General features: G+C 39.5%; 1 protein-coding gene across 1 annotated transcript in view; it reads left to right on the top strand.

Moving 5' to 3' along the window:
• LOC306966620 (uncharacterized protein) overlaps positions 1–16050 on the top strand; it is a 20270-nt gene extending 4220 nt beyond the window's left edge. The window contains exons 2-4 of the mRNA XM_079561427.1: positions 781–2412; positions 4577–4627; positions 15231–16050. Of these exons, the coding sequence (XP_079417553.1) occupies positions 781–2412; positions 4577–4623 (1679 nt within the window). The 3' untranslated portion in view covers positions 4624–4627; positions 15231–16050. The remainder of the gene's footprint in view (positions 1–780; positions 2413–4576; positions 4628–15230) is intronic.
• The last annotated feature ends 1987 nt before the right edge of the window (positions 16051–18037 follow it).

Raw genomic sequence — 18037 nt, forward strand, 5'->3', positions numbered from 1 at the left:
TTGTTATGCGTCCCAGATGGTTTGGGGTATTTGGTGACTCTCTAGAGGCTAAAATGCCACTGTCTTCATTTTCGCTCTGTCCCTCAGGCAACTTAAAGCAGGAAATTAAAAAGTGTTTTCTTCAATTTCCTATATTTGTTCCTCATGATTTACTTCCTGTAGCCATCCTCTTATTGTAGTTGCTTTGAACTTCAAGAACATTGGATCTACTCTCATGTAAAATCCCTTCAACTCATGTGTGCTTTGAAAAGGGGTGCAACAGCCATCTCAAAATTCGATTTGAAACACGGGACCTGCGATTCAATGCTATGATGATGCAATCAAAATGTGCAAATTTGCGCTTAATGGGCCGACAACCATGGACATAGATTAGCACGTCACTCAGACCCAGGCTGGCTTACTTTAGGCTTCTCAAACAAATCTCTCTCCATAGAAACACACAACAGCTGTGAGTATTTGGCATTTGTTATCAGTGGTTTGTTGTCACACTTAAATAATGGATTTAAATGTGACACGAATGGCCCAACTAATGCTATGCCACCCAATAGTAATTTATTAACCCTCTATTTAACCACACTATTTTGTTGGTGTAAGAGGTCAAGGCTTAAACGATAAGGCAAATGATTCACTGCACTGACCTCTGAACAAATCTGCTGAAAAGTCTATTTAAACTACTTTATATTGCATACAGAACAATTCACACACCGTTTTCAGCGTGAATGTGTGTGAAGGATGTTTATCTGAGGATTGCTAATAATGTTTATGATCATCTGCTTGCAGTAAAGAACGGCTTCATTGCTGAAGATGCCCAGACCATTGAAGCCCAAGTGCAGCTGCCTGTGCAGACGGCCCTACCCGACGACCTCCATCCCCCGGAGCTGGACGAGGAGATGGAGCCCGTGTTACTGGCCCTGGAGGCGCAGGAGGATCTGGGCTCTGGGGTGGACCTCCTGTCCTCTCAAGCCACTCTGGAGATGGTAGAAGCCGTGGAGGAGGTTGCCCCTGTAGAAAACCTTGTTACTGAGGTGGAGACGCTAGTTGAAGTTACAGAAGAGGTTGCTGAAAATTTTGTGGCTACTCAGATAGAAGCTCCAGCCCTAATTGAAGATGCGGGTACAGTGGAAGCTGCCCCTGAAGTTGCCATTGCTGCTGCTCTGGTTGAGTCTGTCGTGTTGGCAGAGGTGGCAGAGGCGAAGGAGGTTGTCGTTGAAGAAAGCAATGAAGAGGTTTCAAAGACAACAGAAGCAATGACTCCACTTGTTGAAATTGTAGCAACAAATAATTCGGAAGAAAATCAAACTGGACCGATTGACACTGCCCCAGTTGAAGCTACCCCACAAGAATCCACCCCAGCAGAGGTTACAACAGCTGGGGTAGAGTCCACTCCCGCAATTGACACTGCCCCAGCTGAATCTACCCCAGCTGAGGTAGAGTCCACTCCCGCAATTGAAACTGCCTCAGCAGAATCTTCAACTGAAATTGCTCCACCCGAGAGTGCCCCTGTACCCCCAGCTGACTCTGCCCAAGTAGAATCTACCCCAACTGGAATTGCCCCAACAATTACCCTAGCTGAAGACTCCCCAGTCATACCAACCCCAGCAGAAGTCACCCCAGTAGACTCAATCGAAACTGCACCAGTTGAAGTTGCTTCTGCTGAAAATCTACTTGAGACTGCATCAGTTGAAGTTACCCCAAGTGAAATCTCTCCTTCAGAACCTACCCCAGTTGAAGCTACACCTTCAGAATCTACCCCAGTTGAAGCTACCCCATCAGAACCTACCCCAGTTGAAGCTACACCTTCAGAACCTACCCCAGTTGAAGCTACCCCATCAGAACCTACCCCAGTTGAAGCTACCTCATCAGAATCTACCCCAGCGCCATCTGCCACCGTCGAGGATTCCTCTACAAGTGAACCTGAAGCCCCAGCCCCAGTAGAAGCAGAGGTATTGCCAGACCCCATTGCACCAGAAGCCACAGAAATTGCACCTCCTATTGAGCCAACCGAACCCAAGATCGAGCCTGAGGCACCAGCTGAAGCGGCCAGTGAATCTGCTCCCACTTCTACTGAAATGAGTGAACCTCCTCCTGTAGTTGAGGAGGCAGCGGTGGTAGCTGAAAGTGTGCCATCACAACCGGAGGCACCTCAGGCAGATGCGCCCCAAGCAGAAGATCCAAAACTTGAAAGTGAAAATGTTGAAGTTGTAGCATCAAATGAGCCAGATGCCCCACCAGTAACAGAAGCACAAGCTAACACTGAAACCCCAGCTGCGCCACTAGAAGCAGTGGAAGATACGGTGATTGACCCTCAAATTGCAGCCGCGACTGTACCCGAGTTGCCTCCACTGTCGCCGCTCAAAGTCACGGCTGAGACTGTCCCACCAACAGAGGTACCAGAGCCCGTTGCATCTAAAGGTAAGAATCGCTGACCAACTTGTTTCACATACAGTATTTACTCCCTTGCACAGTAGAACAGTACATATGTGCATTTATTCAATCTGATTTCCACACATTATCATTTTGATGTGACACAGGCTATAATGTTTCAAACCAGGCCAGTGCCATGATACATATAGAGATGTCATGGATCATACAGCACTGTAAATGCACATGAGACATTTTTGCATTTACTGTCCATTGAAACCTGATTCCCAATATTCAAACACTCTGTAAAGACTATATTGTAGGGCTCAAGAGATCATCCCTCCAGATAGTAGTCCAGATGATGGCATTCGGCTGTCAGAAAAGTTTAAAATGATATAAACAGGAGTAGACAGCTCTAATTACTTTTCTGGTTAAATGCTTTGACTGTAAATGATTTTCTCTGACAGCTTTTGAGGTGGAGGTTTAAAGACTCGTCAGTGTCAGCGGCATAATCACACAAACTTAAGCGTACACACGATAGACAAAAGCAGGGTTCGTGAGAGTGTGTGGACAGGACGCAGCTTTGTGTAAATAAGTGGATTCAAGTAAACAATATCCTGTTGACCTAAATACTGCTCTTGAGAAGTTTTTGCCTCATTAGATTTTACTTGTGTTAAATTGTCTGAATTTGGAGAATTGTTGTGTAGTACAGCAGAAGCATAATTTAGGTTCTGGTTAATGTTTGTATCAAGAAATTCACCTTGACACGTGTACATTATCCGTAAGAATTCATTCATAACCTTTGTCATTAATTTGCACTTGTTTAGATATTTACTACAAGGAAAAAAGAAAAGAAAAATCAGTATTTTCCACGTCTTAGGTCACTAAGGCTGTCTCCACAGCACATATAGTGATGAACATTGCGAGTCAACTATCAGCTATTCACTTAATGAACCGTTGTCATACATGTTCTTGTTTGTGATTGGCCTGAGCGCAGAGAATAGACAGCAGATTGTGTTACCGAACAAATGCAACACTGTCACAAGCCACACATGTACTTTTAGTCTCACAGTGGACGGAGAGCAGCACAGAGAAAAGTGGGATTGTTCAGACTGTGTTGATAACAGCACATAGCTGGCCTATAAACTTGATGACTCCATTGTTGTTAACCAAAGCCCTGCAGTCTCCAATTACATAACAAAATGTTAATGTTGTGTAGTAGGTCCAACCAGATTCTTCTGCTAATGTGCAATGTGATGTAAAAGCAATTTCCTGATGTCATAATATGAAAATCAGAGTCACAGTGGATCTGTTATTGGGACAACAGAATAAATAGTCCAATTAGGTTCATTAGGTCTTCTCATAATGATAATAGTATGTCCATATCTTATAAGGTATGAAATAAACACGCAGGCTATAAGAACATACGAAAAATATCAGATTGGCAAAACATGCTTCTTGTTAGCATTTTTTTGTATTGGTGAAGTAAACAATACACTATTTACAGTGTTTGTACAAGCTCTCAGTTGTACAGGAGTTTTCCATTGAAGACAAAACTTTCTCTAGCCATCATCTGTACTGGATAGTCACTGAATGTTGACTTTTCATCAAGCAAAAGATTTACAATTTATGTCGCATGAACCTGTCTACTGTTTACTGTTTACTCAGCATTTTAACTTTCCCCTGGCCCGTGTCAGCTCTGCTCCCCTCTCCTGCTCCTCTGTGAGTACACCCTGTACTTTTATAGGGTGGTGAGCCGCCCCTGCAGGCAGCACGTGTGGTTTACTCTAGAAACGCCATTACATAACCTTTAGGAGACTTTCTTTAGATAGGAAAGTGGCTAAACCAGTTCTAACAACAGGTATGCACTAAGTATAGGACAAAACGTGTGGCAGCAAACCCCAAGCAGCAAGCAGAAAATATTAGACCTAAAGTACCATATTTATGGCAATAAATTAATCTCATCTTACATATTGAGATGAATGATAATTTAATCAACACAAAACCATACTCAAAAATGGACTGATTATCGTCATTTGTTTAGCCTCTAAAAGATTCTTAGTATGCAGAGACCACCGACCAAGCCGTGCATATCTTAACTTTCCAATAGTTTTGATGAAGTCGTATGTGCTTAGTGCAACCTACCAGCGTTAATCAGTGTATGTGGCTTGTTTTGAAAATACTATATAATACCATTAAATTCTCTGTTTTTCAGTGACTGAAGGAGCATCTCAGGCAGAAAAGGCCAAAAAGGAGGATTGAACTGGTGAGAAAACACCCCTAACTACAATGTAATGCTACACTAAACCAGGATGATGCGAAAATACACATAAGGCATGAGCCAAACAACCATTCTAGTTATCATTTGTAGTGGTAGTGGTAGTAATCATACATGCAAATCGGAAATTCGCCGTTTTGACCTCGGAAAATGCCATTTATGTGAATCGTGTAGATCTGCAATAAAAAAAAATGAGGAGGGGGTGGGGTGTATGTTGCGTGTAACGTTCACTGGTGCTGTTATGCCAATTATGCCATTTCCCCCGTGGCTGCAGCCACAGGAGCCTCCAGCTCCAGGCTGAGTGAGCCGCTGCCCCGCGCTCTCTCTCTCGCTCGCTCACGTCACCTGGGCAGCGCAACAGCCGCCCGCATCCGCCGGCTGACTGTAGGCTCGTCTACTCGCTAACCATAACTCCATAAGACGCACCACTGAGGGCGATGAACCGCATGAGACATTGCGCTGACGCTGAGGTGAAAGTTGTACGACGTGGTTTCTGCTGATCAGAGATGTGAATGTTGGCAAGTTTACTAAAATGAACCTGTCCAAAGAGACTTGCAACTATTCAATATGCCAAACCATTTGTAAGCTTTTCGTCGCCTACTGAAGCCAGAAAAAGCTGATACCATTTTAGTTTGTATGGTATAGGGTGGCATATTCTGCAGTGTAAGTTATATTTCTATAAATAGTCAATACAAGTTTAAAATCTTTATTTATTTAAAAATCGAAAATATAACTGTTAGAGAAATAACAATGGTGTTCGAGAGGATAGATGAATGACAGGCAGCAGTCTGGATGTCTTATGCAGGAGAAGTTTATTTACCATCGGTGCGGGACCCGGAGACATGAACTCGAGACATTGCGCTAGTCCTACCATTCAAGTCTGTCTATGCTTCCACAGAAGAGGGATAAATACCCTCTCAGAGCGTCATACTGATACGCAAGCAGTCAGTGGCAGAGAGTGGCGCCTGAGCACCACAGTCAAGGCTATGACAGAGATAGTACGACTGTACAGCCTGACCCAGTATGATAAATAGCGATTTAATGTTATCCTCTAACACTCCTCCCTTTCAAAACTACAGTTTTCTAGTGGTTTTGACTAAGTGAAAAATCAAAATTAAACGCCAGCATAAAATAAACCTGAATCAACTACCTAAGTTTCAATTTAATCCAAACCCAAGATTTTAGAATAAAATCAAAATTCAAATGGTTTATCTATGCCCTAAGTGGAAGCATACACAGAATTGACATTTCAAAACAACATTCAACACTTCATGTGAAGTACCACAGTACATAGTTATACGGGTCATTGTGATGGAATTAAATGACCCCCCTCCCAGTGACCCCAAAGTACTGAGACATGTGCATCATTAGATTCACTAATCACCCAATCGGGGCAAATACTGCTACCAATAAAAACACATGCATCAAGTACTAAAGGCGTGTAAAAGGGGGTACCATGACCAAACCTCAAATCCCCGACCTGATTGCCAATTATCAGGGATAAGTAAAAGATCATGGCCGCCAATCAGTTTCTCCTGCAAATGATATATTATTGGTCCAAGTCAGAAAATGTACATACAATAAAATACAAACACAACACAATATTCAAAGATATGAATCAATCAATTCTCATGAAAATCATATTCACATATTAAGAGAATGCTCATAGCAAACTATTAATCATGAAACAATCTTCATACCGGATGGTTAATTTCAACACAACACTTGTGAGGCCCGTCAAAACACCTCCAGGTGCTCCAGATCTATACGGATCACGAGTAGACTATCGTGCCGTAACACCTCTTGGTGTGTCTTTGGGATTATTCTGCCCACACACACCAAGAGTTCCCTATTGTCTTCCAAGTCTTCAGGTTGAAATAGAATGGCGTGGAGAATTGGCAGCGTCCATTGAGAAGGGTGCAAGCTCATTCACTCGTGCACAATGAATTTTCCTTAAAATTCAAATCTAACGAGATCGTAAGTCTTATTATTTGTTATCCCTTGCTTCCAATGTTTTAATCAAGATTAAAAATAATGTTACTGAAAACTGCTAAGCAAGAAACCATCATTCAGGACAAAATATATTAAATCCTCTTATACTTCAGGCGTAATGGCCTCTGAAATAGAGCTTAAAACCCTTCCTTTTTGACCTAAACATACCTGCAATGAGTAACACACACAAAACATAACATGAAAGAACCTCACCACAAGATAACCAAGTATTGAATACCTGCCCTTTTATCTTGTGAATCTGTACCTGCAAAGTTATGAATTGAAATAAAATGAAATTGGTAAGTTGAATAACTAAGCCATAAAGAATAAGCACCAAAGATTAAAAAATATAAATGCAAAATCAAAATATAAGCTGAAAACTGACTGGACCAAAATGAGTAATAATATATAGAAAGAATAAACTAGAAAAATAGAAAATGCTAAAATAATAATAATAATAATAATAATAATAATAATAATAAAAATAGGTAATAATAATAATAATAAAAAATAGGTAAATATAGAAATAAAGTATTTTAAAAAATATGTCTAGCCTCACACTAAGTCCTAATCAATCTATATGCCTTTGTCGCTTTAATTGAAACAAACTGCCAACCATCATTGGTTTAAGCGGGAACAAATCCTGGCTTTAACGCTCCCTCGGTGTTGGCCACTAGTGACGGACTTCAGTGATATGGCCAGAAAAAAATAAACAAACACTAAATAAATGAACACTACATCTAAAATACATGCTGTAAAATTAAAAATACATGAAAGCTTATTAACTATAAAAGAGTAATAAAATATAAAATAATAAATGTCAAATATAAAGTAAATATGAATACACACAACTATGAAATAAGTAAATATAGCCAAGTAAAAATGTAAATATAGAATAAAAGCACTTATGAATATATAAATGAAAATAATAATGAAAAATGAATAATACAATATAAAATAATTAATGTAAAAAATGTAAATATAAAATGAAAGCACTTATAAATATATAAATGAAAATAATAATGAAATGTGAAGTAAATGTAAAAACAATGGGAGTGTGTAAGATGAATCTTTCCATTTAAACTTTATTCAAACTCCAATGGATGTGTGTTTGCCTTCCTGCCAGATCCAACCTGTCTCTCAGGTTGCCTGTGGAAAGAATGTTATACCTTGCAAACATCAACACATCAGTATAATTTCTACAAACTTACCGATTAAGTATGACCTTTCACCAGAGTCAGCTTCAGCCATCATGACATGAATATTAATCATTACTATCATTTGCAAGTTAAAATATTTGATGAGTTAATAAGTGTTTCTTTCTCTTGCTTGGAAACACAAAATAGATACACAAAGGATACTGATGCTCAGGCACGACCTCCAGACATCCAGAACAAACCGACATTTTCTTCTTCCACGTTGCCTCCTGCAACAATAAAGAAGCACACTCCGGCCTGCATAAGACCATATTTTATCATGCCATTGGTATTATTGTTCTCGGCTCATCAGCTCCCGTCCTGAATCAGACCCTCCTGCATCAGAATTCCTCCTGTAAATTCCCTGTCTCTGTGGGAAATTAACATCATCAACCTGGAAATAATATGGATTAAAACATGTTACACACTCACAATCAAAACAATCACACTCTTTAATATCATTGTATTGTAAATATAAAAAATTAAATCATGGCATTAGTATGTTAGTATTAAGCAATAATGGCATTACACATTTCCTATTTTCAGAACAACTGGGTTTCACTTACACAACACTTCTTTATTCTTTATTATGTTACGTTATTTCTGATACTTTCCCTGTGTTTAATTATCAGGTTTTGAACTTGAAATTAAACTACTTGCTGTATCTTTTGTTTTCTCATTATTTGTTTATTTAGATCAGAAAGAGTCACAATTATTTCTACAGACAGCAAATCTCCTCTGCTTCTTGGCCCCTCCTTTTTTTCAACAATTATAACGAGCTCCGTGTGCACCCAGAATCGTGATTAGTGTTGAAAGCTGGGCAATATACTTTTGAGGCCATAAGTGTGACCTTTTGAGTGACTCTTGAGATACTGGATTACACTGAAAACTCTTGCTAGTCCGAAATAAAACATGTTTGCCAGCACAAATTTCAAATTTGAAGACACCGCTCTACTTACACTGTATGCAAACCTCTTCATTAGGCTGCATACAGCTCGAAATCACAGCCTCAGATCTAAATCTAAGAACACACGATGCGTTCAAATCTGGATTCAGCCTCCACTGACAATTCTTTGCAAACAACACAATATTTCAACCTAAGCATCCTAAAGTCTTCCAATGTAAATGATCACCTTTATCATAAACGCTTCAAATTAACATACACCAGTATCTCCACTGATCAAAATTTAGGACTTCTCATTTTACCTAAAACCGAAACCAACAACAAAATCCAGAATCAACTGCACAGTCAATTTCTGTGCAGAACTCACTCAATTTACTTAAATTAAATTCACGACATCTTTTATCAATTTCAGAAAGTTCAGAAAGAACATAAACACAAACAACAAATTGTTAAGCCTTAACCCTCCTTGGGTACTAACAAAAAATTAATCCCTACAGTCCTATCAACAAAACTATTTCACACGAGTGGTAACTTGTGGATATTTATCTTTCAAAGTTATGTTATCGGCTGTTACAGATCAATGCAACTGCGCTACACAGTAATTTGGGAATTACTCTATTTTTGAGAGGCTAAAATGTTGTTTATTGCATACTATTACTGACTGAACATTCAAATCTCTCTGTCTGTCGTTTTATTATTTTATTTTTGTAAAAAATTGTTATCTCTTAAAATATCCAATAAAATGTATTTATTTATTTATTTTAACTTGATTATTTTTGCTGTTTAAGATGCAGACTCATTGACCAATTTGAGCATTCTATAGTCAAAAATATCAAAATGAGAAGAAAAAAAATAATAATTATAAATCGCAGCAAAAGAGGATCCCATGGGCCGCTGACCCATCGGCAAAAACACCAAAAATTGCTAAAAAAAAGTAAATATAAAATAAGTATATAGCAAAAAAACTTAAAAAAATGTAGGTCCAAGTGGTACAGAGAGCAAGGCATCAGACCTGGGCAAATTGTGAGCACTAGTCCTCCTGCAGACAACTGTTCAAGGCTTTCGAGGGGCAGCAGCAGCGGGGCTTTTGTTGGCATGTTTTCGAGGACAGTTTCTCAGCGAGGCAGAGCAGACTCTCAGTTCGGTGGACGATCAGTTTGGCGGACTTTCTCTTCGGCAGACTATCGATTCGGTGAACTTTCATTTCAGGGTCTTTGAGCAATGCACTTGGACCAATGCCCACGCAACGCGCAACAGGCCCTTGCCTTTCCCCATCACCACCAAAAATGGCAAAGTAAAATCTAAAATCTAAAACCTACAAAATTCAGCATGTCCTATTACGCAAAGCATCACAAAAATAAAAGCAAAAATTCTGTACTTTATCAAAAAAGGCCCATCCTCAAAAGAGTCAATGCAGCATGCTTGAAAGTAAGCATAGTGTTATTCATTTCTCCTTTTGTCTTTAATGTGTTTAATTTTAGTTGCCTTTAGGTTCTTAAAACCACATCACTAAGATTAAAACATCAAGAATTGAGATACTGTACTACAAGTTTTCTTTAAATCTTTAACTATATTTTACTATATTAAATTCAATTGTCTATTCCAGACTTAAATTAAATTGGTCCCTAAAGTTTAATTTACACATTTCTGGTCAGGACCCCCAAAAACCCTTTGCGAACTATTCGAGATATAAAGTGTTTAGTGATTTAGACAATGTCAAGCAAAACAGCACTTAAACTCTTTTATATTATTTGCATAATTTTCTTTTATTTGACCTCTATATTCAAATCAGTGCTGTTTGCAATTAGGAATTATTTAAAATTCATATTATCTCAGTGCTCGCTATCTCCTGGGGGATCCTAACCCCTACTTTGGGAACAACTGTTCCGACTAATGTTGGAATTTGTCAAGACACTTAGTTTGCATTCTAAACCTCTGGTTACCTTTGTCGCAAATATGTTTCTCCTAAACACAGTTTGGACTCCAGCTGACCTTGTCTTGAACCTTGTTCTCGAGGCATTACTTAGAAGAGCAAAGGAAGTGTTTTGACTACTCCAATCTAATCTTGGGCACAAAATGTAACAAAGCAAATACTTAAACTATCTTTAAAGGAACCAGGAAAAGCCAACCTGCCGTAATCTGGGCATCTCTCAATATTCAAATCTTTTATAAAGATTAACGATGTGCAACTCCTGTACAACTGAGAGCCTATATAGACATTCAGAGCCTAGAAAGACAGAGTTAAATTTCACTTTACCACAAGTCTAAACAGTGAAGACAAAATAACAAAATATAATATTTTTCAGGTCCTGGTACTTTTAGAACCAGGCCTACAAACTCAGGCTTCTCAAGCAAATCACAGCAGAACAACATTTATCCATCTATTCTATTATTGGGCTAAAAAACTAAAAATGCAAGCCATTTCAACTTCTCGATTGTGCGCATTTTACTTTTAAATTTGTCTGACTGTGATCAATATCATTTGTTTTTATTGCTCATCACACCCAAGTCATACCTTTTATTAACATAACTACTTGTAGTTATACATCTTTCCCTCATAGAATTTTTCCTTGTGTATTTTAAAACCCAGTTGTTATACTCACAAGTTGCAGCTAAAACAGAGACATTGTGACATTGTGACACCGGAAATCAGTCCTCCACACAGTTCCTGTGGCCTGTAACAGATTATAAAGCAGCATCAATTCACAAAAATAACACATTTTTCAATTCATCATCACTGTCATGTGAACATTAATTGATTGTGATTCAAAATGCGGACATTGTTTACCCTACGGGGACTCTTAACTTGTATCATTGCTTTACCAATGCATTATCATTATTCAAAGGCATACCCCCCTATTCTATGAAATAGTTATAGCAAACAATGTTGGCATTTTGTTTTGTTAAACTGACTCAACAATCTTCCGAGGCAAGAGTTTATCAGGAACGCTCTGCTCATGGACCTTCACAGACAGAGACAAAACAATAATAGATAGGAGAAAACAGTAGATGTGGACAGAGGAGACAAGGCAGAGACACAAAATGTAAGCATCACTCTCCCTGAATTATTCTTACTTTGAAATAAGTGAAAATGTTCATAATTTGGTCTAACATTATGTCATTGCATCTTGCTGAATGGCAAAGAAACCGAACAGCATCAGGTCACCCCTAACAACACAATCTGTCCTTTGTATAAAACTGACAGATCCCTTACTTTGTTCATTCAGACCCTTGTTCTTCTTTGATCCTGTGTCCGTGAAAACTCTCTACTCTCGTAGTTTGTTGCTTGTGAACACGGTCGGTGTTATACAGCAAGACCTTCACTTATAAGTCCAGATATAGGTGAAATCTCTGGCAAATTACTTATGTGAGAGTAACATTACTTTGAAATAATTTAGTTTTTACTCGCTCAAGTGCAGTGGTGGAAAGCAACAAAGTAAAAGCACAAGTACAAGCAAAAGGTAAAAGTATGGGCATCTTTCTTTTCTTTAGTAAATTTATGATGAATGAACCTCTACTTTACTTCACTATATTTTTCAATTGGGTTAAAAGTAAAGCATTTTATTTTCAAAGTGACCTCATTACGATGAACTGGTTAGACCCAATTTAGACTTGGTTTAGTGGTTTAGTCTTTTAAACCTTGTTTTAAACCCGGTTCAAACCTAGTCCAATGGTTTACTCCTTTAAACCTTGTTTTAGACCTTGTTTAAACCGGATTCAAATGATTTTAAAATCCTGCACAATAATCTCTTAAATACCTTCACCTTCCGCCTATAAAGCACATTCCACAATGCATAACTCAACACTTCTACTCAAGTCAAAATCATGTCAGACACCTTCACTTCTTCTCAAGTAAAAGAATCTGTATCTGCACTCTTAAGTAAGAGTGTCGAGCAATTCCTCCACCACTGGATTTTACTCGCTCAAGTGTACTCGAATGCTGTGAGTACTGAGTAACTGTGAGGATGGTGTTGCCTCTATTTTACTTTGTTGGTGTCAGTGTAATCTTATTACCAAAGAATGTACAGTTTTACTCAAATAAGCATGTTGTTATCGCAAAATAGCTCAGTACACTTTATGTTCTCTGTGTGTCCATTATAGCCCTAAGAAAAAAATTCAAACAAACATCAAATAAACCAAGCAAACAAAGCAAACCAAGCAAGGAAGCACAGAATATGAAATATAAAAACATGGAAATAAAGATCTACTCGCTGCATCCAGAGCCATAGCCATCAGTTACATTTCTCTCAATGTTCATCAGTTGATTCTGGAGTTTCACAGTTAGATTAGAAATGAACAAACACAACAGCCTCCATAGGTTGTATATGGAGCGTACGTGTTCCTCTCTTTTGTGCACATCTCAAAAATCGGTGCTAAGCGGGTTATCTCTCTTAGGAGAAAAATATCCTAGGTTCATCTCCTACCCATAATCCCTTAGCACCAGTACAACTACTCTCTCTACTTCTTGTAACTATTCTATAGTCAGAAGAAAAATCAGCAGATGTATATTAAACCACAAGCTTTTATGACCACTAAAAACAGATAGTTCTATTCAAGTTTTCACACTAGCCTGTGGTCACAGTCCTCTGACTGTGGCGTATTTCTAAGTCCAACTGCCTTAGTAATTAATTACACGGCCAATGTAATTATTACCGACTCAATATTCAGCACTTAGTTCAAAATTAAAAGTAACATGAAACAACAGCTTTACACAGTAGCCCACAGCTTTTGCTTTGACCCACACTTGCTATCCGTAAACCAGACATAGAGACCAGTGACCTGGACCCAGACTCGTTTACAGCTTTCTGGAGCATTCTAGCTTCCTGGCTATGTCGGTGTGAGGCCTTTTGTTTGACACTAAAATTAACATTAAACAAAGCTTTACACTCAAGATAGTCTATAATATGTGTTCCTCACTTTTGCCTATGACGGCTGGTAGATAAACAGTAGAGTCAACAAATTTAAAACCTGACCTACTCTAAACTGTATGCATGGAGCTTCACAGATTATTGCAGCTATTTCAGTTCAAGCTTTGTGCATCGGAATACCCCAGTCACGGACCTAAAGTCCCTACTCTCGACCGGAACCAAACATCCAGAATTAACCGATAACATGAGATTATGTCATTTTTACTAATTGTACGTTTCCCATTGCATTGTTCTTTTTTCTATCAAGCATGAACCTGGCAAGGCCATTCCCCCTCCCTTTTATCAAAGGATAAAAATGCACCTACCAGATCAGCTGTAGACATGTTCGTTGACGCCAAATTGTTAGAGAAATAACAATGGTGTTCGAGAGGATAGATGAATGACAGGCAGCAGTCTGGATGTCTTATGCAGGAGAAGTTTATTTACCATCGGTGCGGGACCCGGAGACATGAACTCGAGACATTGCGCTAGTCCTACCATTCAAGTCTGTCTATGCTTCCACAGAAGAGGGATAAATACCCTCTCAGAGCGTCATACTGATACGCAAGCAGTCAGTGGCAGAGAGTGGCGCCTGAGCACCACAGTCAAGGCTATGACAGAGATAGTACGACTGTACAGCCTGACCCAGTATGATAAATAGCGATTTAATGTTATCCTCTAACAATAACAATGTTTCATCCTTTTTTAATATAATTAAGAAAGACAGTATCTTCTGATTTGGAATTCCACATTATGTACAAATCCTTTACTATGTCCACTCTGTGGTGAAACTGAAGCCATTAGAACTACTGTTCTAAAACAAAATGAAAGTTTAGTGTTGAATCAATATAGTTGTCCATTGTGCACTACAAAAAATTGTTTGAGTTAATTAATCATAGAATCTACGTGTTCTGTTAAAAAATGCCCGCAAACCGCATGTTCCGCCGCAGCCCCGTGAACTGTCACCTTTTTCACTATATATGTGTTTGCATGTCTGAGTAATAGTAGTTGTCAAAGTAATCAACTGTGCAGATAGTGCTGCATCGTAAGCTTCTGTATTTTGGAGTGAACGCAGGCAGTAATATAAAAAGTCGCACCAGGAAAGAAAATGAAATCATGGTGAATCACTGCACTCGAAGAGGAATCTGCTGTTCTGACCAGGGCTGGGCACAGTTACACATAAAAGTTTAGGAACTACTGTTATTGGGAAAAAAAGATATCGAAAACAGGTACCAAAAAAACAACTTCAGATACCAAATTTTTATGCCTGTTGGGTATAGGGACATCCCTAAAGACAAGTGACTTGGTTGTTTCAACTCAAATAAATGATCCAAATGTAAAAGAAATAGTCTGTTATGGAATAAATTAACATTATGGTTCTGTTTTATGGTTCTAGATACTGTAGATAAATATTTTACTATAGGTTTGGGAAAAAATGGTTTAGGTATCAGCATCGTGAACAGAGTAGGTAAGGTATAGAAAAAAGATATAGATGAAAAATTAACAGTACCCAGCCCTAGAGAAAAAGAGTGATAGTTGCTCAATAATACATTTTATCTACTTATTTAATTCAATGCCATTATTTCTTTCAGGTTCAGGAGACTTGCCAAATGGAAGATGTTTTTCCAAAGACACCAATAGTAAAGAGGCTACTTAAGAACAACGCTACAGTTTCTACATTGCCTCAAGCAACCACACCAAACCCTGAAGTCAGCAACAACTACTCCATTTTAACATCATAAACCGTTAGTGCCTTCAGCCAAACACTATTAACAGAACTAGGGCTAACTTTCGAGGGAAAATGATGTGCAGTATTTTTGGTAATACGACAGCAGATTTCTTAAAATGAATAAAGGAGAGGAACACTTGTAGTTAACTATTTAATGTAGCTGCTTCGGTGAGGAATACAAGCCAACTGTGAAAGGTTGCTAGGAATTATGGGTAACAGACCAAATGCAAATCACACTTTCTTGATGACACGTTTTAAATGGAATATTCTTAGCTTAATTATGCCATAAATCAATGTGTGTATGTGTTTTTTTTTTTACCGAATGATAGACACAACTAAGTGCTAATTCAGAGTGTACAGTGCAATGCCAATAATCAAATTTGTGAATGTTTGAGGCTGTAATGGGTTGGACTAGCTGGCTGAGTGATGTGATCCAATATGACTTCAGTGCCTTCTGTTACTTGCACAATTGGAGATCACTACAGCTATAATGATAGTAACTTATACCTTTTCTTTTTGTCCTGTCTCCTTTGTAAAGTGCAAATGTCAGGTCACAGCGGGATGATTTCGTGGATGTGGAAGATGCAAATGTGTATGTTTGTCTTTTTACTTGTTTTCTTATGTAATATATTCACTGTATTTCTATTGTCTCTCATTCCTTAACATGATGCAAATAAAGCTTTACTGACGCATGTGTTGATTTGTTTTATTGCTGCAATGGTAATTATTAGGGATGTCCCGCTCAGTTTTTTTTTACCCCCGAGTCCGAGTCATTTGATTTTGAGAATTGCCCGATACCGAGTCCCAATCCAATACCTAATACGTTGTTTTAAAAATTAAGAAAAAAACTATATTATTCAACTTGTTTTCATTCATGGTTTTGGATATAGAGAGTAACTCTACTAAGTCTGTTTTTCTCAAGTAAGCAAGACTATTAGTCTTTACAGTGTAATAGTTTTACACAGAGGCTGATCTAAAATCCCATTCTTTATTAAATGTGTTTGTTGATTGGCAATGAAAGCAAAACTTGGTCAATACATTTTTTATGCACTGCAATGTAAAAAACTGTCTGGCAGCACAGAAAAAAACACTGCCGTAATGTGGCAGTTAAATAACACAATATATTTGGCCAAAAGCTAAATGTGCCATGTTAACTTGATTACAGTCTCGTGGGGGTTGCAGCTTCTACGGCACTGCTCCATGGCGCTTCGATTGAGGAGGTGGTTCGGGAGGGAATGACCTGGATTGGCTTGGCCTTCTAGGTGCTCTGAGCGCTCTTGGGAGAGGCGCTTCCGAGCTCCTGTTTTTCCTGCATGGTCGGTTCGGTGCCTCAGGCGCTCTTGGGAGAGGCGGCCTGGCCGAACTGGAACATATCTTTTCCTCTGGTGGCCAGCGCTCTTGGGAGAGGCGGCTTCGGACACCCTCGTTATCAGGGGTGAGTCTGCACTGGCGCTCTTGGGAAAGGCAGCTCGTGCAGGCCTTCCCTGATTGTCTTTTTCCGGGGTGAGGCGCTCTGGCGTTGTTAACGGCTATTGGCTGCCCCTCACCCTGCCCGTGAGCCCCTGCTACCTAGGGAGCGCTGGGCCGCTCTCTGGGATGCATAGAGTTGCCACGGGCCTGCTCCAACCATGCGAGACCATGCCTGCTGGGAGTACATTGGTCGGCCACGGCTGCGCGTATAAGGGCAAGCACACAATTGAAGTAGAAATCTAAGTTACCTATGTAACTATAGTTCTACGAAATGTGTGCGCCGCCCAGCAGGTACGACCTCTCTTCGATGGCTGAGTTCAAAGGAGACCATTGAAGGGAGAGTCTCCCTTTTATAGGGGTCAGGGGTGAGTGGACCCCAAGTATGATTGGAGCGGTCAGTTCTTTGATCCTCTCAGAGTGGGAAACACGTGCAGAGTTTACTGTAGGCTAAGCGAGGAGAGAGGAGTGAGAACAGACGGGAAGACAGGGCGCGGAGAGAGCGGTAAGAAGTAGCAAACAGCTGTTTTTTATCGCTATTACACCGCTACATGTGATTAAACCATGCCTACTCAGACCCGCACTGAGCAGAGAAACCCTCCTCGCATTTCTGCAGAGATGTTTAAAAGTCCGTGGACGGTGAGCGACTGCGTAAAGTGACCCACACTTGAAAAGATGTTGCGCCTTCTGCCAAGTCAGTGCGCAGGTATCTTTCCTTGGGAACACACGCTGCATCCTCCCTCTAGAAATTCCGTGGAAACTTCTTTTCTTCAGTTATGTGTTCATGCGTCCATGAGAATGTAAGTTCATGTAATACATTGTCTGTGTATTGTTTTTATAGTAGCATTGTAGTAATTTCTATTTATTTCTGTATTTCTCTTGATGTATGCAAATCAGGGGGTGGGTCTTGAGGCCGCTGCTGTAAGCTCATTGGTTAATCTTTCTTCATGCACACAGACTGATTTCAGGAGCCTTATCCAGCACAGACACCGCCAAACATGAGCTCTGCTTCAGTCTTTTGACAGTGGCACAGATAGTAGAGTGTGTCATCTTGTGACCAGCGGTTCGAATCCTGCAGGAGCACACTGTCGTTGTGTCCTTGGACAAGACACTTAACCTGCCTTGCCCCCAGTGTCTGTGTACATTGGTATATGAATGAGTGTGTGAATGGGTGAGCAGATCCTTGTTGGAAAGCGCTTTGAG

This window comes from Gobius niger (genome assembly GCF_951799975.1).
Source record: "Gobius niger genome assembly, chromosome: 8".
In the NCBI taxonomy this organism is placed as follows: domain Eukaryota; kingdom Metazoa; phylum Chordata; class Actinopteri; order Gobiiformes; family Gobiidae; genus Gobius; species Gobius niger.